At 62.7% G+C, this 22,195-nt stretch overlaps 1 protein-coding gene across 1 annotated transcript in view; it reads left to right on the top strand.

Moving 5' to 3' along the window:
* SULT4A1 (sulfotransferase family 4A member 1) overlaps positions 1–22,195 on the top strand; it is a 33,462-nt gene that overhangs the window by 6,201 nt on the left and 5,066 nt on the right. The window contains exons 2-5 of the mRNA XM_060656126.3: positions 10,510–10,640; positions 11,790–11,870; positions 12,370–12,496; positions 16,818–16,912. Coding sequence (XP_060512109.1) covers positions 10,510–10,640; positions 11,790–11,870; positions 12,370–12,496; positions 16,818–16,912 — 434 coding nt within the window. The remainder of the gene's footprint in view (positions 1–10,509; positions 10,641–11,789; positions 11,871–12,369; positions 12,497–16,817; positions 16,913–22,195) is intronic.

Here is a 22,195-nt window from a genome sequence, read left to right as displayed (position 1 = left end):
GTTGGAGGGGAGTTGGTCTGGTGTGAGTTGGGCCGTGTTTGGGCTCTGTTGTTGCTCTGGTCACTTGAATGGCCGCTGGTGTTAATTCCTGTAGCATTGCCTTGTGCTTAGCATGGGGGCTGAGTTTCCAAAGGACCTTTCCTCACCGTTCCTGGCCCACTTTCACCTTTGGGTCGGAGCCTTGGAAGGGTCTCTCCGCACATCCTTGTCCCTCCTCCGGGGGTAGACTGGTTACTTGCGGCTCTGATTTACTGGCTTAGAGAGGAAAGGTTTCCACGGGGAGGCCCTCTGTTGTCTGGCCCAGCTGCACCTTAAGGTTTCTCCCTCAGGCATCTCTGAGCTCCTGGGTTTCGGTGGGGCTCTCCCAGTGATCCTGCACCCCCCCACCCCCCACCCCAGTGGCGGCCAACTCTGCCTTGATGGTGGATCTTGTACAGGAAAATCTTGCATCTCTCTTCCAGCATTTAGGCGTCTCTGATAGAGCCCAGGAATGGTATCTGCCCCTCCCCAAGGCCAGCTTTCACCCATTCTAAAGCCATACTGGTTCTTCACCAGGGCCCTTGGGACAGCAGGGTTTGCTCTTCTGCCCCCCGTGTCTGAAAGCTTTTTTCCCTGGAGGGAAAAGGATCCTGGCCGGGTTTTCCCTTTGTCTGCAGCCCCAGCAACTGGGGAAGTGTCTCTAGGCTGCCATCCCGTCTCCCTTATGTGCACCTGCGTAGGTCTGCAGAGGTGAGTCCGTTTGGTGCCAGCCCTCTCCTGTGTCTCATCCTGGCTCCCCAAGCCCACGATGCACCACAATTTGTGAAAGTTTTACCTGAATTCTTCTGTCCCACTTGCGTGGCGCCTTGCTTCTCTTCTGACTCTCCGGAGGGCCTGTCTTTCTGGGGTTTCAGCTCCGACGGCCTTGGACTCAGCTGGGGGTCTTGTTCACACAGCCTTTCCTTGTCAGTGTGGGAGCCACCCTTTTTCCGGCTCCCTGCACCCTGGGGGAGGTGGCCCTGCTTCCCGGTACCTTGAAAGTCGGGTGAGGCATTGGGCCTGCCTACAGCTTCTGGAATGTCAGACAGTGTGCCGTACAGCATGGTCCTCTGCCGTCAGCAGGGAGTGAGGGGACCCAGCATGGGCTTCCGCAGCGCGTTAAGGCAAGCAGAGGGCCCGGGCCGTTGGGAGGTGGAAATTTCCCTAAGGACTGGAGTTTTCCGGAAGCTGAAGTCATTTCCGCTAGAAAGCCAGAGACCCCAGCTTGGGCTTTGTGTGTGTGCTGTGGCTCACCGGTAGCTCTCGTGAGGCCCAGCTCAGCCTGGAATGAGCCAGGTTCCCCTGGGCCCCTGCCCCGGAGCGGCCGGGCAGCAGACTGGGTGGTGGCCGTGTCTGTCTTTCTTAAGCCCCGAGCAGACCAGGAGGTGCGAGCACGCCCCACGTCTGTGGCGTTGCCGTCCTCACTGCTTCGCTGGGCAGGGGGCGCTCTTGAAGGTGAGGAACCGAGGCCCGAGGAGAAGCTGGCCCGGGTGCTGGCAGCAGTGGGCGTGGCTCTGGCCGGGTCAGCCCCTGGGGGGGCGTGTTGGGTAGGTTAACCTCCTCCACCACCATGGTCAGCCCCACGGTCACCACCGCTGACGCCTTTGGTAGCTAGGCGATGGCATTTAACCCTTGCATGGTGATCTTCACCTTCCAGGTGGGGAGACAGACCGAGAGGGGCTCATTCTGGCTCAGCATCGACTGTTAGGAAGCGGCCGAGCCGGGATTTCAGACACGGCCTCTGGAAGCCAGTGCCCGTGTGGCCTTGCCTTTGGCTGGTTTGCCTCTCCCGTGGGAGGGGGTGAGGCCAGCACGTGAGCAGGCGTATCTGGGCCCTGGAGAGCCCGAAGCAAGGGCTGGAGTGGAGGGGTGGGGCGAGGTGGTCACAGGAGGTGAGGGGAGGAGGTACTCTCAGGCCTGGTACTCTTGCGGGTGCTGGGGCTCTGCCTGCCGGGAGCTCCAGAGACGGTGTGGGTAGGGCTCAGGGGGCTCCCTCGAGGGACAGGAGGCCGGCGCTCACCTGCCAGCTCCTGTCCCTCAGCGGGTGAGGGCGCCCAGGGCCTTGGCTCCTGGGGCTTCCTGGCCTGCTCCTCCAGTGGCTGAGCGAGAAGCAGGCGGTCCACTCGGGCTGCAGGTGACGTTCAGGGTGGTTGAGGCGGGTGGCCCGGACACTGAGAGGGTCCGCTGGGGGAGGGGCGGGTTACCAACACCTGGGCCCGAGTCTTGGGGGCGAGGCCCTCACCCTTTCTAAGTGTCCTGTTTCGGGTGGAGGTGACGCGCTCTGTTTTGCAGGGGCTTTTGGGAGGGGACTGACCATGCTGATGTGCCTGTGGCGCCATGCTCGGGCCTCGCACTTTATTAGCCGCTGTTTTCTTTGTCCCCTCTTTCGTGTCAGCTCCACCTGGAACGTTCTGTGCCGGTTGCTGCATAAGAGCCCGTCTGGACTCGTGCCTTGAAACGACTCGGTGTCTGTTGTCACGGATCTTGGCCCAACCCGCCATGTGTCTGCGGGTCAACAGGAGGCTGAGGCTGGGCTTGGCTGGGCAGCTCTGCTGTGGGGGTCTCTTCCCTCGTCCAGGGACTGTCCCTCTCGGTGATGGAGCAGAGCACAGAAGGGCAAGCGGAAGCACGCGGGGTCGTGCGGCTTTGCCTTCCCGCCTGGGCCGTGGCCGGTCTCCTGGCTGTGCCCAGCCCAGCGTCCCCTTCTTCCAGGAGGGGCTGTGAACCCACGCGGCGAGGAGTGCGGTTGGGACCTGGGGGCCCGGTGGGGAGCGGGGTTCCCTCTGCTGTATGCCACGGCCACCCTGCAGCTCACTGGCTTGTCCTGTCCTGAGGCTCCTGTGTCAAATGCTGCTTTTAAAAAAAATTTGTTTTAATGTTTATTATTTTTGAGAGAAAGTTCACACAGGCAGGGGAGGGACAGAGAGAGAGGGAGACACAGAATCGGAAGCAGGCTCCAGGCTCTGAGCCGTCAGCACAGAGCCCGACGCGGGGCTCGAACTCACGGACTGTGAGATCATGACCTGAGCCGAAGTCGGACGCTTAACCGACTGAGCCCCCCAGGCGCCCCAAATGCTGCTTTTTTAAGTGGAGCCTCTCCTGACTTTCCTGGGCCCTCCTGGCGACGGGGCCTCTCTCTCGGGGAAGAGCCACATGCTCTGCCTGGTGGGCTCAGCGGGCCTAGAAGCTGAGCTCCCGCAGTGCTGCGGAGGCCTCCCGGCCCCTCCCTCCCTCTGCCTGGGGTTGAGGGTTCCAGCCGTAGCCTGCAAGTGAGAACGTGTGGCTCGAGGCCTTGGTCTTGCTGCCCGCTTGCTCGGTAAGAGCGGGGGTGTGTGTGGTGTGTGTGCGTCATTTGTGTGTGTGTGTGATGCGTATGAATGTTGGGACGTGCGGTGTGTGCACCGTGCGTGTTCCTGGGTGTGGTGTGGTGTGTATGTGTGTGCGTGTGGTGCACGTGAAGAAGCTCTCGGCTCCAGAGTCACAGTTTTGGGTTCTGGGCTCACGGTGTCGCGTCTGTGGCCTTGGCCAGTTCACTTCTGAGCTGTGGCTCTTTGTGTGTGTGAGGTGTGATGACAGAAGCCACCTGGGGGCTTGTGCGAATCCACCGAGGACGGGGCTGAGTTGCTGCGACAACGCCTGGGACGCTGAGCACGGCCGTCGCTGTCACGGACGTGACTGCTGGGCGCCCGCGTGAGCCGCTGCGGGCTTCTCTCCTCGGTTCCTGTCCCGGTTGCAGGCGTGGGACTGGCCTGCTCCTGTCATCTCCCGAGAGCCGACGGGGCGTATGTGAAACCTCCCGGATGGGGACAGGTGCTTTCCCAGCGAGGACCTGGAGGCCACGTCAGCCTCTGTCGGGAGAGCGGGTCCGATGGCTGGCGAGGGGCCCGCGGGAGCCCCAGGTCCTGGGTCGCCTGGGCCAGCTCCGCGAGGCGCGGCTTCGGACGCTGGGCTCTTGCTGTTTCTGGACGGGTCCCACTGTAACGTGTCGATGCTCCCGGCTCCGGGACACCCAGGACGCGTTGGACAGAGGGGGGTGGGTTGAACGCACGTGCTCTCCTCTGCTTCCTCTCACGACCTCGCTGCGTGACGATCCCGGGGTAGACACGGGGTAGACCGCAGACCAAGGAGCAGACCTGGGGTCGCAGGTGCCCGCGGATTCCCGGTGATCGGGTGCGGTGGTTGAGTGTCGTCCGCTGGCTTCGCTGGCGGGAGAGCCCGAGTGCCGGCAGCGGGAGGGCCGCGGGTGCACAAACCGGTTCCAGCCGCAGGGCTCCGGCCGTGGGGTGCACCCCGCAGAGGGTGGCAGCCACGATGGGGGGATAGACGGTGGGAGGCCGTTGCAGAGACGTGTTTCTTGGGGGAACTTGATCGGGGAGGCTGTGGATGTGGGCGCACCGAGCACAGCGTAGGCTGGGCTGCAGTGCCCTATGGGAAACGAGGGTCCCGTGAAAGCCACGCCCTTGAAATGGAGGTTCCCCGCCCCCACCCCTGCTTGGCTCCTGGCATGCAGATGGTCCTCCGGGACAGAGAGTAGAGGCATCTCCTCTGGAGACATTGACCCCACAGACGACCGTGAGAATCTGCATGTGCTCAGCGGGGAGAGTCCCCGGGTGGGGCTGCCGCCGCAGACACAGGAATCCCCACCAGCAGGCCCTGCCCCCTGCATGGCCGTGTCTGGATCATTCTTACCTGCCATTGGACTCGAGCTCACCGGGTCTTCAAGTCTCCAGAACGAAGGACAGAGACCTGTAAAAACCAACAGCAGAAAAAGGAGCTTGGAGGAATCCAGGGCGATGCAAAAAGCAGTAGAAAACCTAAAACAGCAGAGCCCCACCCGCATCGTGACCCTCCAGAGCCACCCTGGAGAGCGAAGACAGATGAGCCTTCCCCGAAGAAAGCGACGGCACCAGGAGGGAGCAAGGACAGATCACTAAGGGGCTCTTGGGAAGCTGAGATTTTGAAAACTCAGTTGTGAGCTTTGGATGGTCAAGCGGAGGAAGTAGCCCGGGAAGTAGAAGAAAAATTTTTGCAAAATGATGGCAAATAGGAGCAAAAAAATAAGAAAATTGGAAGTTCTCAGGGGTGCCTGAGTGGCTCAGTTGGTTAAGCATCCGACTCTTGATTTTGGCTCAGGTCATGGTCTCATGATTTGTGCGTTCAAACCCTATGTTGGGCTCCCCACTGACAGTGCGGAGCCTGCTTGGGATTCTCTCTCTCTCTGCCTCTCTCTCATGCTCTATGTCTCTCAAAATAAATAAACCAAAAAAAAAAAAAAAAAAAGGAAGATCTTGGAGTTCCAGAAAGAGAACAGAGTACGTAAGAGAGAAGACTACAGAAACTGGGATGTCCAGAGCTAGAGGGCATGAGCTGGAGAGCCCCCGAGTGTCTGATACGACGAGTGGGTGAAAGCAGGCTGGAGGCCCTGTGGAGTCTCAGCAGGAAGAGGAGGCCTTAGTCTCCAGAGGCAGAACAGGCCACGTTCAAAGGCGTGGGACCCAGGAACTCAGCGTTCTCACCGTGCTGTCGCATGTCTGGGGCAAACGCTCTCCAGCCCGCAAGCTTCCGGTCACGAGCAAGGTGGGCACGATTGCTTGTCCTGCTCGGTCCCCAACTCAGGCGGCAGCCGGAGGCGGGCTCAGCCAGTGCGTGGGAAGACCGCAGTGAGGGCACACAGATTAAGGACGAGGTGCACCGGCCGAGGAGATCCAGGAGGACGCTTGTGGAGAGCGGAGGGGGCAGCGGAATTGGCAGGACTGAGAGCGTCCCAGAGGGCTTGCCACAGAGTCCCGGAAAGAGTCGCTAATGGCTACGGGGAAAGCGAAGCAAGCCAGCAAAGGCAGTGATTTACTCCGGGAAAGTCGACGTCTTGTGTAAGAAAGTAAGTGTGACCATGACACGGTGTATGTCGAGCAAAACACTCAGTTAAACTCTAGGGAAGACCAAAAATCATGCTGCGGCCACACTGGCAGGAGGGAAGCTTGTGAGTGAACTTGGCCAGGGCCTGTCTTCATCAGTTGAAAATCGGTAGACCCTGGAAATCACACAGATCATGAAAGAACTGTCTAAGACATTGGACATTTGAGGGTAAAAGAACCAGCGGAGGGTTTGCTCTCGGTGGGACTGGGGCCGGGAGGAGAACTGGGTTTTCTGTTTCTCGTCTTCTGGTGTCCTGTGGCTTTTTAGACCAGTGTGTGTCTGACCTTCGGAAGTGATAAAAGTGACAATAAAAGAAGGCCCCGGTGGTTTGGGGCCCAGGCCCGATTGGTTCTCACCAGAGTGCCGGTTCCTTCTGTCCCCAGAGTTTGGGTGGAAATTTTGATGGGCTCCACCCCCCGCGTTGTGACAGGCGGGCCCTCGATTCCTGGGGAGTCCCGCCCACAATGCCAGACACTTCCTAGGGGTCTGGCCCCAGAGGTCCAGCGTCAGAGCGCACCTACGCCGTGCGAGCCGCGGTTTGGCTGGGATCAGCAGAAGCGCTTCTGGAAAGGATCGCATCCAGTCGACTCGAAAATGGAGCTGTTGGAAAGCGCGTGGCTCGTGTCACTCCCCGGGAAGGCCGCGCCGCCCGGCCGGCCCTCCCGGGTGTCTGGTCTGGAAGCCTGGCTCTCCTCTGCCTCACCTTGGATCTGCTGGCCGTCAGCCTGCCCCTGCTACGGGGCTCCTCCCGTGCTCGCCTCCCTCACAGGCCTCAGACCACAGGAGGACGGTTGGGGGAGCCGAGGCCCCACCCCACCCCTGCCTGCACTCGTCCATTTTGGCCCGGTGGCTGCTGGAGCGGAGCAGTGCCTTCCCCCCCATTTCCCTGCAGGCTACAGGCTGGGCTTCAACAGGGCTGGCTTTGCCCTCGTGTCTGCTGGACGTGCTCGGAGGCCACGGTGGTGGAGGGGGGGATTCCGTGGCCTTATTGGTGCAGGAGTCAGCTGTAGCCGTCGCCCAGGGCGTGGTTTCGACAAGAGGGGCCTGACAGCTTGTGTCCCTTGGGACGAGGGTGGCCTGGGTGGGTAGGAGGCCGTGCAGTGTGCTCGTGCGTGAGTGGCCCTGGTGAGTGGAGCCTGTCGTGGTGCTGGGAGCTCGGAGAGATCTTCATTTGCCTTGAGGTTCTCTGGCCTGGAGGAGGTCACCTTGTGGCCCTGACCCCGACAACCCCGTGAAGAAGAGAGGGGTGTTGCCGTGTTTTTCCGGGGGGGAGGGGCGGGGACTCCCCGGGCCGGCTCTCCGTGCAGGCTTCTTGAATGAATAGAGGGACATGTGGGGGAATAGCCCTCGGGTGGCCACCACCAGATCCCAAGTGAGGACTGTGGGCTAATCCCTTGTGGGAGACACGTGGCTCCACTGAGGGGGTGTCCCAGAGCGGGGGAAGGCGCCCCGAGCTGGGGTGCCCAGGCCGGGAGGGTCTCAGGGCAGAGCCCACCTGGGTCTGGAGGATGTGTGGGTGAAGACCAGTCCCGTTTCCCAGGTGGGTGGGAGCGACTTTAGATGGCTTCGTTCCGTCATCCAGGCCCGTGTGCTTACTCGGCACCTCGCCTGTGTCGGGAGCCGTGTTAGGAGTGTGATGGGAGTGTGGTCGGTGGAGTAACGACCCCCGAGGTGTCCACGTCCTAATCCGCGAACCTGTGGGTATTTCGCCTTACGTGGAGGGGGAGGACGGAGGTCGCCAGAGCTGCCCTTCGGGTGGGAGATTGTTCTGGATTGTCTGAGGGAGCTCCGTGTGTGCACAGGGGTTCCTGGCAGAGGAGGCAGGAGGCGGGGTTAAGCAGTGTGGCCCCAGCTGGACAGGGGGAGCGCCGACGTCCTGATTTGAGCCCAGCGAGGCCTGCGTTGGCCTTCTGACCTCCGGAGCCGCAGGGACGGTAACTGTCGTTTGAAGCCACGGCGGCTGTAGAAACTAATACATAACGAAGACGTTTTCTCTGTCCTCGCAAGACCGCCGGTCGCACCAGGGCACCGGGTGTAGTAGGACAAGAGGGACAGGGCGCTGTGGGGTTGGGGGAGGGCTGCAGATGAGACAGGGGTGTCCGAGAAGGCTTCTGGGACCAGTGGCCCAAACGAAGACCAAGTCTAGGCTGGTCAGGCAGAAGGGCAGCCTGGTGAAGCTGGGGCCACGAGGGTGCTGAGCTCTGGGGGGGGCTGGAAGGCCCGGCCACAGCCCGGAGTGCCAGGGGGTAGAGGGAGGAGAAGGGCCCAGGGGGGCCGCTCCCCAGGAGCCGAGAGCCACGGGGACACGGCAGGTGGAAGGGTCGCTGCAGCCGTGGTGGCCACGAAAGTGGGTGGAGGGGCCTGCTGGGCTCCTGCTGACGTCCGGGGCCCTGCTGGGTGGGGGGACCTCCGGCGGTGGCAGTGGACACGGAGAGGACGGACAGCAGGGAGAGGCGTGCGTGCCACTGGTGCCCGGCCGGACCCTTGTGGACGGTAGAGCCTGACTTCGGTCTTCGGGAAGGGGCTTATGAGAGGGTGTCTGGAACCACGTATGGCTGGCCAGTGTCGTCGTTGCCGTCCTCTCTAGCTGGGGTTTCCTGTGACCATTCCGTCCCCTCTTGCCAGCTGGCTCTGGCCCCGGAGAGGCCAGGGTCTGTCCGCCCGCTGACCGTGTCCTATGTGCCGGGAGGCGTGCAGCGTGGCCCCCCGTAGCTGGTGCTGAGGCCTAGGAAAGGCCAGGGCCAGTTGCTTGACCGGGAAGTGGACGAGGAGGGGCTGGAGGGGCCCCTGGGGACAGGCCAGCGGGGAGGCAGGTGCAGGGCCTCCTCCGGCTCCGAGGTGGCCAGCCTTCCCGAGTCGGTATTTACGGAGGCAGGGATGGGGCTTCGGGGACTGATCCGTCAGTGTTAACGTGCGGAGAACGTCTGTCCGGGCCCTGGCCTGTGGGGGCACTAAAAATGGGTCCTGAAGATGTCACCGGGAGAGGCCCGTTTTGGGAACTCTGCCCACACTGATTTCTAAGGGCGTGGACTCCCCGGTGCAGGTGCCCTGGGCTGTCGGGTGAACGGGCCTCACCAGGAGGAATGGGGTGGGTGCCACACACCGGCTGTGTGACCCGGGGCACGGTTTGGCCTCAGGTTCCTCATCTGTAGGTGGGGGTGATGGTCCCCCCCCTTTCGGGTTGGTGGGAGGATCCTGTGGGTTAAGAGGTAAAGTTATTTCTGTGTGAATTTAAAAAGCCACCGCGCTATTTTCTTCAGTGCCTTTGCTCCGAAGCTGCTTCCTCTGGGAAGTCTTCCTTGACCAAGCTGTCCTCTTCTGGTCACTCAGCAGCCAGCGTTTGTCCGTCCCTTCAGAAGATGTGAATTCAGCACGGCCAGGTGCCGGCTCTCCTGGTGCAGCAAAGCTCCTGTGTCTTCATGGTGGGGGGGGGGGGCTTAAAGGAACGCACAGACTGTCCCGGGTCGTGGCGCGGCACGGGGACAGGGGCCATGTGGGAGCGTTAGATGTGGCCGGTCGGGGAGCCCTCACCCCCGGAGGACCTGCGGGAGGGAGGAAGGGGCTGCAGGCAGGCGCCTGCAGGTGCAGACAGGGGGGTGGGCTTGGCACGCTCCGACCTGCCAGGAGGCCAGTAGGAGCTCAGTGGACCAAGAGAGGGGGTGGGAGGGGGCACAGAGTGCCGAGGGCAGGCCTGCAGGCCGTGGGGAAGACTTTACCCCGAGGAGATGGGAGGCCCCCCCCAGAGGGCCTTGGCGGTCGGGCTGGGGGGGGGGGTGCCGTCTGACATCCGGGCTAGAATGTTCGTTCTCCTTTGTTGAGCAGGGGGAGGGTGGGAGCCGGCCCAGGTGAGTGGGGCCGAAGCAGAGAGCGATGGGGGCTCTGGAGGTGCCCCCGGGGGCGAAGGGCCAGCTCTTCACTCACCTTGGTGGCAGAACCCGAGGGGCGCAGAGGCCTGAGCAGGGGCCACAGGCGGGCTGGCCGTCTGCTGCGGGGCCGCCCGTCCCGGGGAGGCGACGGGCGGCGGGTGTTCCTGGGTTGACAGACGGGCGTGGGGGTGCGTGTGGGGCTGGCTTCGGTGGGGGGACGGCATGAGGCCCTCTGGGGAGTGCAGACGGGTGTGAGGCAGTGCTCTCGGCAGTCAGCGTTTCGGGGTGGGGGGATGGGGAACGGGCAGCAGGCCGATTCCGCCAGAGTAAGATGATCAAGGTCTTGAGGAGAGGCACCGGCCCGCTGTGTTTGTTTCTTCTGAGAGGTCAGGTGGGATCGTGATGGGATAGCCTTGGGCTCGCCGGGGACCCGGAGCTGAAAGCCTGTGCAGAGTGGGGTCCGCACACGGGGGCCAGAAGAGGCACCCAGAGCCACCTCTCTCCCGGGGGTCACCCCGTCCGTGCTGGCGCTCTTGCTTGCCTGTCCTGCCTGTTCCTGGGCGTCCTGCTCACCGGGGCTCTGCCCTCAGTGGCCACGGGTGCGGTCTTGGGCAGCGGGTGTGGTCTTGGGCAGCAGGTGCAGCCTGGGGAGCGGGGCTGGCCCTCAGGCTTCCTCTGAGCACCGCTCCCTGGGCTTCTCTCCCTCCAGGCACCAGCTTGCTGCAGGAGGTGGTCTACTTGGTGAGCCAGGGGGCCGACCCTGATGAGATCGGCTTGATGAACATCGATGAGCAGCTCCCGGTCCTGGAGTACCCCCAGCCGGGCCTGGACATCATCAAGGTACTCTCTGGGCCAGCAGCGCGCAGGCCCTGGGGCTCCCTGGGGTCCCCGAGTGACAGTGGCTCCTGAGGGGCTCAGGGGGCCCATGGCTGGGGGGAGAGGGGACAGCCAGGACAGACTGAGGCCCGCGCCCGAGGTAGGCAGTGACGGTCAGGTTGGAGCGGTGGGTGTCGTGGGTGACTTCGAGGTAGAAAGGGGGCTCCCCAGCGTGGCTCACCCCGTCTGTCGGGGGAGTGGAGGAGGTAGCCCGAAGTCCAGTCCATCCTAGTGCTCCGATGGAGCCTCCCTTCCTGTCCGTCACCTCTCAGCCCAGACCACGGTTCCTGCGTGGACTGCCCGTCCGTTCTCCCTCTAGACGAGCATTCTGAAATACAGCTCCGAGGGTGCGCCCCGCCCTCCTCTCACTGCTCTCCGAGTGAAGTCCAGAGTCCTGTGGGAGCCGGTCTCTGCCTGCACCCCGGCCTCCAGTGCTCACGCAGCTGCCCCGGGGCGTCTGCACCCCAGTGTTGGCCACGTGGATCCAACCCGTGTCGACTCCTCCACGGAGCCCTTCTGTAGCGCCGTGCCCACCACCCGCGGGGCCCTGCCTTTGACCCTGGCGTGCAGCCGAGGACAAGACGGACAAGGCTGTCATGACCCTCCGAGAATTTGCATTCTAGCGAGGGAGACCAGCAGGGGAGGAAGAGCAAGAACCTGGGGTTTAATGGCGATACCGTATAGAGCACCGTATAGGGCACAAGGTGGGACAGCACACAGGACGGCAGGCGCCTCTGGGGGATGGCTGAGTAAGGTCCCAAGAGAGGAGCCACGCGGGCACGCCGGGACGGGCAGCAGGGAGCGTGGGCCTGGCACATTCCGGGAGCAGCAGGAAGGCCCGATGCCGATGAGATTGGTCCAGCAGACGCCCCTGGGCACCTCGGCCTCCTGCTTCCTCTCTGCCCTTCACGGCCCGGGCAGGCCCTCTGAGCAGACCCCTGTGCCCGTGATAGCTTGGCTCACACTGTGGGTGCCCGAGGACAGGGACCACGTCTCGTCCGGTCTGGAGGGTGGCCAGATGTTGGGTGAGAAGTTTGTCAGGTGCGCTGCTGGTCCTGAGGCGGGCGAGCAGCCGTGTGTCCTCTGAACGCTATTCCCTCTGACCCTCTGCAGGAGCTGACGTCGCCTCGCCTCATCAAGAGTCACCTCCCCTACCGTTTCCTGCCCTCCGATCTCCACAATGGCGATTCTAAGGTAACCCTCCTGCCCCCACTCCCTGGCGGAGCCCCCAACAAGCAGAGACTGTCCCGTAGGGCTCAGGTCCCAGTCCTGAGTTCCCAGAGGCCTAGGCGTGCTATGACACGGTGAAGGCCAGCTTTGAGCTCTTGTCCCTAGCGTTTTATCCGTGGTTCTAATTTAGGCTTTTCCTCGCAGCGGAACGTGGGCTTGACCAGCCTGGGTCCAGCCTTGGTCCTGTGGACCCACGGTCGCGTTCACGGTCTCTGACTTTCCTCACTTTCTCGACGTGCTCGGTTCGTGACGCTTCTGATTCTCATCAGCAGTGTCCGGACCGGCCTGTTTCTGTCCTCCAGTCCCTTTGAAGTCATGGTGCAGGACGGAAATGTAACACAGATGCCGTTGCAGGGGGAGGGTGTCCTCGGCTGGAGCGGGGCTGATCTTGGGGTGGGGGGTGGGGCGTCTGTGCGGCAGCTCCGAGGAGCAGCGAACGAGACGTCCCTCCCTCCCGCCACAGGTCATATACATGGCTCGGAACCCCAAGGACCTCGTGGTGTCCTACTACCAGTTCCACCGCTCCCTGCGGACCATGAGCTACCGGGGCACTTTCCAGGAGTTCTGCCGGAGGTTCATGAACGACAAGCGTAAGTGTGTCGGCCGGTGCCATCAGTGGCTCCCTCGTTGCCCGTGCATGCGTGTGCCTTGTGCACCATGCCCCCGGTCCCCATGATAAACGCGTGGGTTGGGCCTGCTTTCCTGCCCACGGGCGGAGGAGCGGGGCCGGGGTGGGGGAAGCTCACCAGGGCGGCAGCCGGGGCTTCCAGCTCAGAACCCCGTCTCTCTCAGCACGTCGTTGGCGTCCTGAGAAGTTCCCCAGGTAAAAGCGTTTCTCTTCCTGCCGGGATTTTGAACAGTAGAAACGGAGGCCCAGATAGTCCTGCTGTCGGGGACAGAGGCCCGAGTGGGGACTGTGGCTTCGTGGGCCTTCAGCTGCCCTGGAGGATGGGGCAGGCAGGCTTGGGCCCCCAGCTCCCGGCTGTGTGACCGGGGCCTGCTTTGGGTTAAGGACAGGCCGTGCTCTGTACAGGAGCTCGTCTGGGGAGGGAGGAGTCAAGCTGGGGGGCCCAGCTTGCCAGGGGCCCTTCCATATGTCCCCTCCCCCCCCCCCCCCACTTCCCGGGGCGGGGGAGCCCGGGCCACACCCACTGCACTGGGGCCTTGTCCGTGGAGTTGGCAGCCCCTGCCCGAGGTGGCTCTCCTGTTGCCGTCCGTGGCCTCTCGGGGGACCCTTCCGGGACCAAGAGCGGGAGTTCAGTGCGGGTTTGCACCCGGAAAGCTGGAGATGGGCCACATCAGTACTTTAGTTAGATCCGGGCCCAGACGATTCCATACCCGAGTCTGAAGATACACTTCGCATTTTATTTCCCGTCTCCCGTCTCAGAGCTCAGCCTCGCTGTCCGCTTGCGTGGCCCAGTCGGAGGTTCCGCACTGAGATTATGGGACAAGACCAGGGTGAGGTGCACGGGGGAAATCAGGAATGTCGTGTCCCAAATAAGTCCCGGGCAGCTGACCCGGAGCTCCCGCCCAAGCCTCTTGGAAGGCCGGCCCCTCACGGGTGCAGTGGAGCGCACATGGCCCTCGGTGCCCGGAGCCTGGAGCCCGGAGCTGCTCGGAATCTGCTCCAGCTCTGCTGGGGGTGGACGCGGGGGAGGTGGCCACTGCACTTGCCCCAAAGTCCCTGGAGTCCATGAAAGACCCTCTGCCCAGCCTCCTCCCCCACCCCCCCGGCCTGCCTGCCGTCTGGCTCAGGTCCTTACAGTCTGCCAGGCGTTTGGAGTAAGCCATTTAATGTGGTTTCCAAACCACGTGCTTAAGTGCCAGCATGTTCCGCTGCCTCTAGAGAAGCAGCCACCCGCATGGCGACAGCGTCCCATAGACAGGCGGCCACCAGCTTCTGACTGCCACCTGGTGTCGGTCTTAAATTAGCTCCTGCTTGGGCCGGGGTGGTTAAAAGTTACCCCGATACAGGTGTTCCCGAGTTTTAAAGGTCACGGCACGGCCCAACACTGCAGTTCAAGGCCACACACAGTTGCTGCGTTCCCACCAGAGTCTCCCGCCGCGTGTACTTAGCCCCCCAACGTCCTCTCTGTTCTCCCAGTGCTGGCAGCCCTCGCACCTCATCTGGGGCCCTCGGAGGCTCGCGCTGTTCTCTCTGTGTGAGGTTCCAAAGAATTCGAAGAACACAGTGCAGCAGAAGCAGTGGCCGGGCACCGTTTGCTAATAGAGTGACCTTAGAGGACCCGCTCCCAGGGCCCTGCGTACGGGTGTTGTGGCTTGTGCACTCAGGGTGGGGGTGCCTGGGGCCGCATGCCAGGTGACGGAACGTGGAGGCCCGTCCCGTGGGCAGGGTCACTCACGCAGAGGGGGAGAGTGAGCTGCTCTTCTCCCAGGTGATCTGCTTGGATGAGCACGTTGACTTCCAAGAACGGAGGGAACACGGTGGGGAGAGGCAGAGAGGTGCCCTGGTGGAGCTTCCTTCCCAGGGTGGCACAGCCCGAGTGGGAAAAGCAGTGTCCCCGCCGTCAGGGTCTGTCCCCTCTCTGCACCTGCTAACCGGGGCTGGGAGAGACACAGGCATGTGCTGTCCTTGTGATCATCGGCCCTGTGCGAATGACCGCTGTCCCCATCTCTCACTGTCCCCGCTGCCTGTTCTTATGTGCAGTGACCACTGTCCTCACCGTCCCCACATCACCCCTCCTGTTCAGTCCCCACGTCACCCCCCATGGGCATTGCTTGCCTGTTCTGCGACTTTTCTCACACAGCCCCTTGGGATGACAGGGAGTTTTCTTGCCTTCTCTGTTCATGACTGTTCGACTCCTGCTCTGTCCCCGGACTCAGGTCACCTGAACTGTGTGCCAGCGCGGGCAGTGGCCCGGGAGGCGGGTTCTCCTCTCGGGGCCCCCGTGCTTATTATTAGCCCGTTGGTGAGTTGGTCCTTGTTCCCTTCTCTGGACTCTGCCTCGTCCTCTCAAGTGGGAAGGCTGGCCTGCCTTTTAAGGCCGGCCTGCTGTGTATGGGGTGGGCGGGACGTGCCGGGCTGGCCGTGGGAGGCATGCCGGGGGGACCCCGGGCCCAGCAGCTAGACCTCTGCAGTGAGGAGACCGAGGCCCTAGCGGGCTAGGATGTAACCCGCGGTGGGTCCCGCTAACAAGGCCTCTTGGCTGAATCCATGTTCCCTTTGTTCTGTCATCTCTGCCTCTTCCCCCGACCCCTGCCGGAGCCCCTGGGAAAAGCCCAAGCTTTTCCCTTGGGATCTGGTCCTTCGGGCCACCCCTCAGTGACCCCTGACGGACTCCAGCTCCCTCGGGACGCTCCTTAAGCTGTGGGGCCAGGCTGCTGCTGTGCCGCCACCTGCTGGCGAGACGGCAGACTGACGTCATGGCCCCGGGCTGGCTGGGCATGGCAGCAATGGGTTTTCCCAGCCTGTCACGCATTTAAATCCACGAGGTTCTCTGCACCGTGGGGGGTGGAGGCTACGTTCCTGCTTGAGGTGTGACTCTGACAGGGACAGGAGCAGTCCCCTGCCACCCCCTGGCCTCCGTGTCCCTCGGCAGTCCCAGTCTGCACAGGACTGGGTGTGTGTCCGACCAGAGGGAACAAGTCGGTGCTTTCCCCCCAACAGGCCCTGAGGCCGCGAGCATTACGTGGGTGTTCTCGCCGTGCTGGCTGCTGGCTGCCCTACAGGTCCTGTTGTCACCCCGCTTGTGGAGGACGAGGCTCAGAAAGGCTAAGCGGCCTGCCCCGGTCACACAGCCGGCGCGGGATCTGAGAGGCCGGGCCGCCTCACCCGGGGCGTGTCCTTTGCCATTCCGCTGTGCCCCCTCTGTCCCGTCTGACCTTGTGCTCTGAGCCACCTTGATGGCCCTCCTGTCCTTACACCTTTAAGTCCATTCACAGCCCTGATGCACCCTTCCGGGTCTGTCCCCACGGGGGACGGGGCCCCTCGTGTCACGGTGCCTCCCTCCCAGCGTCGGTCACTCGTATCTTCGCCCCCAGTCGTTTTGGTGACTCCAGACAGGCTGGGAGCAATTTGAGCCCAAGAAGCGGGATCCACGGGCCCAGTGTTTGTGGGATGGATGGGCACCCAGGGGGGAGCAGGGCTACGGGCAGTGTGGCCAGCGCTCCTGGCTGGCGCCTAGCACCCGGCCGGGCTGCTCCTTGGTGCCTGGCAGGGCCCCGAGTTCTCTGGCTGAGGCCTTCCTCCATTTAACACGGAAGGCCCCCGGGAAGACTCATCTCGCTGAGGGAGCGGGTGAGGATCCGTGGTGTTTATACAGAACATTTCGAAGCAGTGGGGCCGCACGGACTGGCAGCCGCCCTCCCACCTGCCCATGTGGCAAACCAAAGCCCTGAGGGGTGTGGAAAGTGCGGGGGCTGTGGTGTGGGGCGTGGGCCTCGTGTGTCAGCACACACCGCCCCTCCTCCTCCCGGCGACTTCCTGGTTCTGCCCGGCATTGTGCCCGTGGCCCTCTGGCCTGGCCTGTACTTTGTCCTGCCCCCGGCGGAACCGACCGGCCCCGTGTCTCCGTCGCACCGGGCGTGGCTCCCTTCCTGGTGACCTCGTGTTAAACAGAAACTCGTGGGAGCCCGGTAGCGTCCTTCCCCCTGCTGAGCAGAGGCTTTGCCCCTGGTGGTCAGGTCTTCAGGGCGTCCGGGGGTGGGGGAGGGGAGGGGCCGAGGACCGTTGGCAGGAGAGACTGGCACACAAAGCCGGGGGTCTGGGACTCGAGAAGGGGCTCACCTGGGGGACTGCCCCCGGAGCTGAGAGCTCGTTCTCCCCTTCCTGGACCACAGCTGTTGGCCAGTAAGAGCGGAAGCTTCTGGAAGGCAGGGAGCCAGGCCACCCCACTTGTGCACGTTGGTTCCCCCTGGGCTGTGATTTCACCTGTCCCCTTGTCTCCGCAGTGGGTTACGGCTCCTGGTTTGAGCACGTGCAGGAGTTCTGGGAGCACCGCATGGACTCGAACGTGCTTTTCCTCAAGTATGAAGACATGCACCGGGTGAGTGCTGGGCGGGCAGCTGCCGTGGGCTTGGCGCCTTCCGCCCCTGGGCTCCTGCCGCAGGAGCCCGCCTGCCCCTTGAATGCCGTGGCGGCCGTGGCCGGAGCGTGCGGCCCGGCCTCTCCGAGACCCCCAGCTTGTGGGCGAAGGGACTCCCGTGTTCCAGGTGTGCCCGGAATCCTGGCGGCTGGTCTCCGGGCTGCGCTGGCACGTGGGACCCTGCCCTCGTCCCCCAGGCCCGGGCCCCGGGGGCAGTTTCCGGGTTGGACGGTGTGCACTTCAGAAAGCCCCGTCCGTGATTTGCCTGCCGTGGCCGGGGGAGCAGGGTGACGGCCAGACTCGCCCTGCTGCCTCCTGGCACCGGCTCCACAGGTGACTGGGGGAGAAGGGCTGAGACGGCAGAGCCCGAATTTCTCGTCTCTCGTGGCCTGATTGCCTCAGAGGGGCAGCGCTCAGATGGCTGACACGGCGGCTCCCAGGGCGAGGGCTTCTGAGTGCCCGACACCGGGTGTGGAGGAGGAAATGGCACTAGGTGGTTGTTGCCTGAACGTTCCGGGCTCCACCGTGGTGTGGGAACAGTTGAAGGCGAGATGTGCCTGTGCCCTAGAGGGCTCGCCGGATGGAAGGAGGGCCTGCCGGGTCACGCGTCACGTAGTCATGTGTCGCGTCATCGCTGCCGTTAGCATTTTTAATGGCCTTACCGCGTGCTGAGTTTTATCGAAAGTTCTTTGCACGTGCGTTGGCTCACTTAATTCTAGAACGCTGTTATCCTCTCTGCTGGGGCCGCGTCGTCTCTGGAGGGACGTTTCTACGGTTCCCCTTTTTTAGGACGGACGAAAGGCGAGCCTGCCCTAAGCCCCTTCCCTCTCTGGCTCCTCTGCTCCGCTTTGCCGCAGGTCCCCTCACAGTGGTCACCCCTCCTGAGCCCGCTCTGGCTGGGCTCGCCCCTGTACCCCCACGCTGCTCTGTCAGGGTCACCTGCGGCCGCCACACGGCTCAGTCCCACGGTCTCTGTCCACGTCGTCCCGCGCGACCTCCTGGCAGCAGGTGACAGGCGATCGCCCCCTCCCCCTGGCACTCAGGACGCCCCACGGTCCCGCGTCCCTGGCTGCTGTCTTCCCGGGTGTTCGGTGGTACGCCCGGGCCTCGGGCCTCAGGCCGGGCTCTCGTCTCTTGCCATCCCTGCTCCCTCCCCTGGTGACCGCCCGCCAGACGTGGACCCTCCCCGCCCTCGCTCTCCACTGGCCGCCCCTGCGCCTTTCTCCCTGAAGGCTGCCTGGGGAGTCTCACCAGACTACAGGTTTCCCCTCAAATCCTCCGCAGCTCCTCTGTGCGAGATCGTGGCGGCCAGGTCCATCTGTGTCCCCTGGTGAAAGTCGTGAGTCACCCTTAACTTCTGACTTCCTCTCACACCTCGTGTCCCTCTTCCCAATCCCGTGGCCTCTCTTTTCCCGATATGCCCCTATGTGACCACTCGGCCCCCAGTCTCCGTGGTCCGGGTCAGCCTCACTTCCAGCCTAGGTCATCACTCGTGCGGCCTCCCGGGCGGCCTCCCTGTGTCCCCCAGGCCCGCGCCCTGTGTGACTGCAGCACGGCGGCTGCTCTGACGGTGCGCACGCCGGTCGGATTGTGCTCCTCCGGCCGCACGTCGCTCTGGGTGCAGGTCAGGTCTCACTCAGCGGCCCGGTGCCTGGGCGTCTGGCTCCGCACTGGCTGCTTGTTGTTCTTGCCACCTGCGGGGCCGGCTTCTGTTTCAGGGGCTTTGTTTGCTGTGGCCCCGCCTGGAACGTTGTCCGATGCCCCACCTGCGTGGGTCGCTCCCTCACTTCTTTGGGTCTCTGTTGCCATTGGTGACACTTCCCCCGATGCCCGCTTGAATCGGCCCCTCCCCATCCAGAGCGTCCGCCCTTTCGCCCCGTGCTTTGTCATCTGTGTCTGTGTTTTGCTCACCGTCTCCCCTACCAGAGTAAGCTCCACCGGGGCTGGGAGTTTCGGTGCCTATTTCTGCTTGTACGTCCGTGCCTGATGCGTGACAGTTCTCAGGACGCATTTGTGGATGGAAACGTGGCCTTCACGGCAGAAGCCCTTCCTCCTTGTTAAGAAGCCGGAGGCCCAGGGATCGAGGGGCTCGCCTGGGGTGGGCTGCCACAGGCTCCGTGAGGGGACGGCGAGCGAGCGAGCGAGCCTGGGAGGGCGGCTCCAGGCAGAGTAGCCCGGCGTCCTGACCAAGGCCACGGCTCAGGCGAAAGAGTTCATGTGGAGAGTCCACGTGGTTCCTGGTGGTGGGGATGGGGACAGGCACTGGGAGGGGACTCTGTGACACTAGGTAAGGTAGGCAGGGCACGGTGTGGAATTTGGCCTTGATCCTACAGAGATCTGACTGGAAACACGGAAGGAGGAGCAGGCTCTGCATGAAGAGGGGAGCTCGCTTTTGGCCTTGTTGAACTTGAGGGGACCGCAGGACGGCCAGCAGGGATGCCACGAGCAGGAGGCCACGTGACTCGAGCTCACGGAGGGGAACAGGTGGTGTGGGGCCCTCGTGAGTCCTGCCTCCAGCGTCTGTGCCCTCCTGCAGCCTCCCATGCCGACACCGGGCCGGGCCATGCGAATTTGGAGGCCTGGATGGGCACGCCGCTCTCAGGAGCTGGGGGAGGGCTCACGTGCTGGGCTGGCCCTCGTAGACTTCGTGTGGGATGCCCGAGTGTCCCACTGGCGACGCCGGGGGAGAAGAATGGTGGCCCAGCCGCCAGCCCTGCCTGACCACCAGATGTGAGCAAGGCCGTCACGCGTCTCCCAGGCCCAGGGGTCTATGGATGGCTGCAGGCCCGGGAGGGGGGCCTCCGGGAGCCAAGTCCCTCCTCTCCCGGGTGCCGACCTGGGTGTGGGCGTGGGACCCGCTCTTGTCGAGGCCTGTCCGGGCCCCGTAAGCCGGGAGATGAGACCGCTCCTCCATCACAGGGTTGTAAGAGGATCACAGGCGGCATCATCTTCGAGCAGGGCCTAACGCACGGGAGGTCAGTAACACTCGGCGAATGTCCGTCATTGTTCTTTTTTCACATCTTAGGGAGGTGTAGTGCATATGGTCCAGTGTACAAATCATATGTCCACAGCTTGATAGATTTTTTTACGCACATACATCTGTGTAATCATCACCTAGATCGGGATCCAGAACATTCTAGGTTTTTCCAGTCAACACCTCTGCTTCCCGTTGGTGACCAGTCTTCTGATCTCTGTTGGTTCCGGTTAATTCTGCTTGTTTTCGAGCCTCCCATGAACGGAGTCCTGTGGCACATACGCGGGTGTCTGCCTTCTTTTGCCCAGCGTAACGCTTTGAGCTTCGGCAGTGCCTCGTGGGGCAGGCTGGTTCTCCGTTGGTGTGGTTTTCCGTTGCGGCAGGGACACGCCAGATGCCACAACTCGTTTCGCCATCCAGTGTTGCCGGGCATTCGGGTTGCTTCCATTTGCAGTGGTTAGGAATAATAACGTCCTGTGAACGTGCTTGTGTCTCGGCAGACATAAGCTTTCTTTTCCCCTGGGCACTGACCCGGTGGGGGGGGGGGAGGGGGGGGGCGGGCACTAGGCATGCCGGTTCCACGGAGTGTTTCACGCCCGCCTATACCATGGGCGTGTGCTCCCACACCACAGGCCTGGTGTGCAAGGAGAAACCCCGAGCCCGTTCAGCTGCGTGCACATGCACAAGGGCCCGGACAGCGGCTTCCCGGAGCCTCAGGTGACTCTGCAATGAGTAACTTGACCATTATTTTAGTTACTAAACCATGACGGAATGGGATGTAGCACGTACATAAACTTAGCAGCTACACCACAGACCTGTGCCTGGCTTCTCTGGCTTCGTTCCAGGCCCTGAAAGGTGAGGGTTCCTGCCGTGTCTTACTGGCCTCCTCAGCAAGAAGCTCAGACCCCCAGCCCTGCCTGCGCCCCTCTCAGCTGGGACTCACATTCCCAATGCCAGAGGAACCAAATGGCATTTACTGTGTCCAAGGGCCTCACTTTTTTTTTTTTTTTTTTTAATGTTTTTATTTTATTTTTGAGACAGAGCATGAGTGGGGACGGGGCAGAGAGAGGGAGACACAGAATCCAAAGCCAGGCTCCAGGCTCCGAGCTGTCAGCACAGAGCCCGACGCGGGGCTCGAACTCACGAGCTGTGAGATCATGACCTGAGGTGAAGCTGGACGCTCAACCGACTGAGCCCCCCGGGCGCCCCCCAAGGGCCTCACTTCTACCGTTTATTCTTTTTTCAGAAACCTCAGTAAGGGTCTGGATGTCTTTAATAGAGATTAGAGAACTGTCACATTTTTAGGAATTTACGTTGTTTGCATCTTACGCCAAAAAAATAGCCCCAGGTGCACATCATCGGGCTCCAGGAGTGTGGACGGGCCCGGCGTGTTCTCGTCTTGGGTGGGAATACTTCGCAGCCGAGCTCTCTCTGCCCTGTGCGCTCCCCCAGGGGCTTCTGCGTCTCCCCCCGGCGCTGGGGGCTGTGCCCGTGAGCCGGACGCCCAGCTGGCTGCCCCAGCGTGTCAACCCACAAATCCTGCCGTCGTCATCTGTGGGCTGGTCTCACCAGCCACAAGTGACGAGTCTCGACTGTGACCGGCGGACCAGACACGCTAATTCACAGACGGGCAGTGAGCTCGGGAAGCCCTGCCAGCCGTCCAGAGCTGGCCCACGGTGGGGACGCTGCCTGCCCGCACGGCTCGGTCTCATAACCGGGGAGCAGGCTCGTGGCAGGCAGCCGCACCTTCCTCCACCCGGTGGATGTTGTCCCCACCGGGATTCTGTCGAGTCCCTCTCCTGTGGTGTCTCCCCTGAGGGCCTGCTGTCTCTAATCTCTGTTGTTTTTTTCCTTTTAGTTAGAACTACCGCGTGGCAGGGCAAGTGAGGGGAGCTCTTTCTAGTCCGTTTCCTTCTCACGTCTCGTGTGCTCCGATCCTGGCCGAGCCCTGCACACGGGGCTTGGAGCTGAGCGTCGGAGCCCCTGCCTGGTTGGAGCCCCTTCCCCGGGGGTCAGCTGGGAGGGCAGGACGCAGGGCCCGGTGGGGAATACCCTGGGAATCCAGAGAGGAGCTGACACTCAATCCAGCTCTCCCAGAACCCTTTCTTTCTTTAAGGTTTACAAAACACCACGTCAAAGAAATTTAATGGGTTTCTTTATCCAGGCCTTCTCAGAGGCCTTAATGTGGTGATGCTTTATAAACCATCAAGGAGGCAACAGCCTCCAGCATTTTCCTAACTCGGGACCTGGACGCTGGCGGAGTCTGGAGA

Source organism: Panthera onca, chromosome B4 (genome assembly GCF_046562875.1).
Source record: "Panthera onca isolate mPanOnc1 chromosome B4, mPanOnc1 haplotype 2, whole genome shotgun sequence".
NCBI classification, from domain to species: domain Eukaryota; kingdom Metazoa; phylum Chordata; class Mammalia; order Carnivora; family Felidae; genus Panthera; species Panthera onca.
Note: the sequence above shows the minus strand (reverse complement) of the source record. Positions and strands in the feature narration are given on the sequence as shown.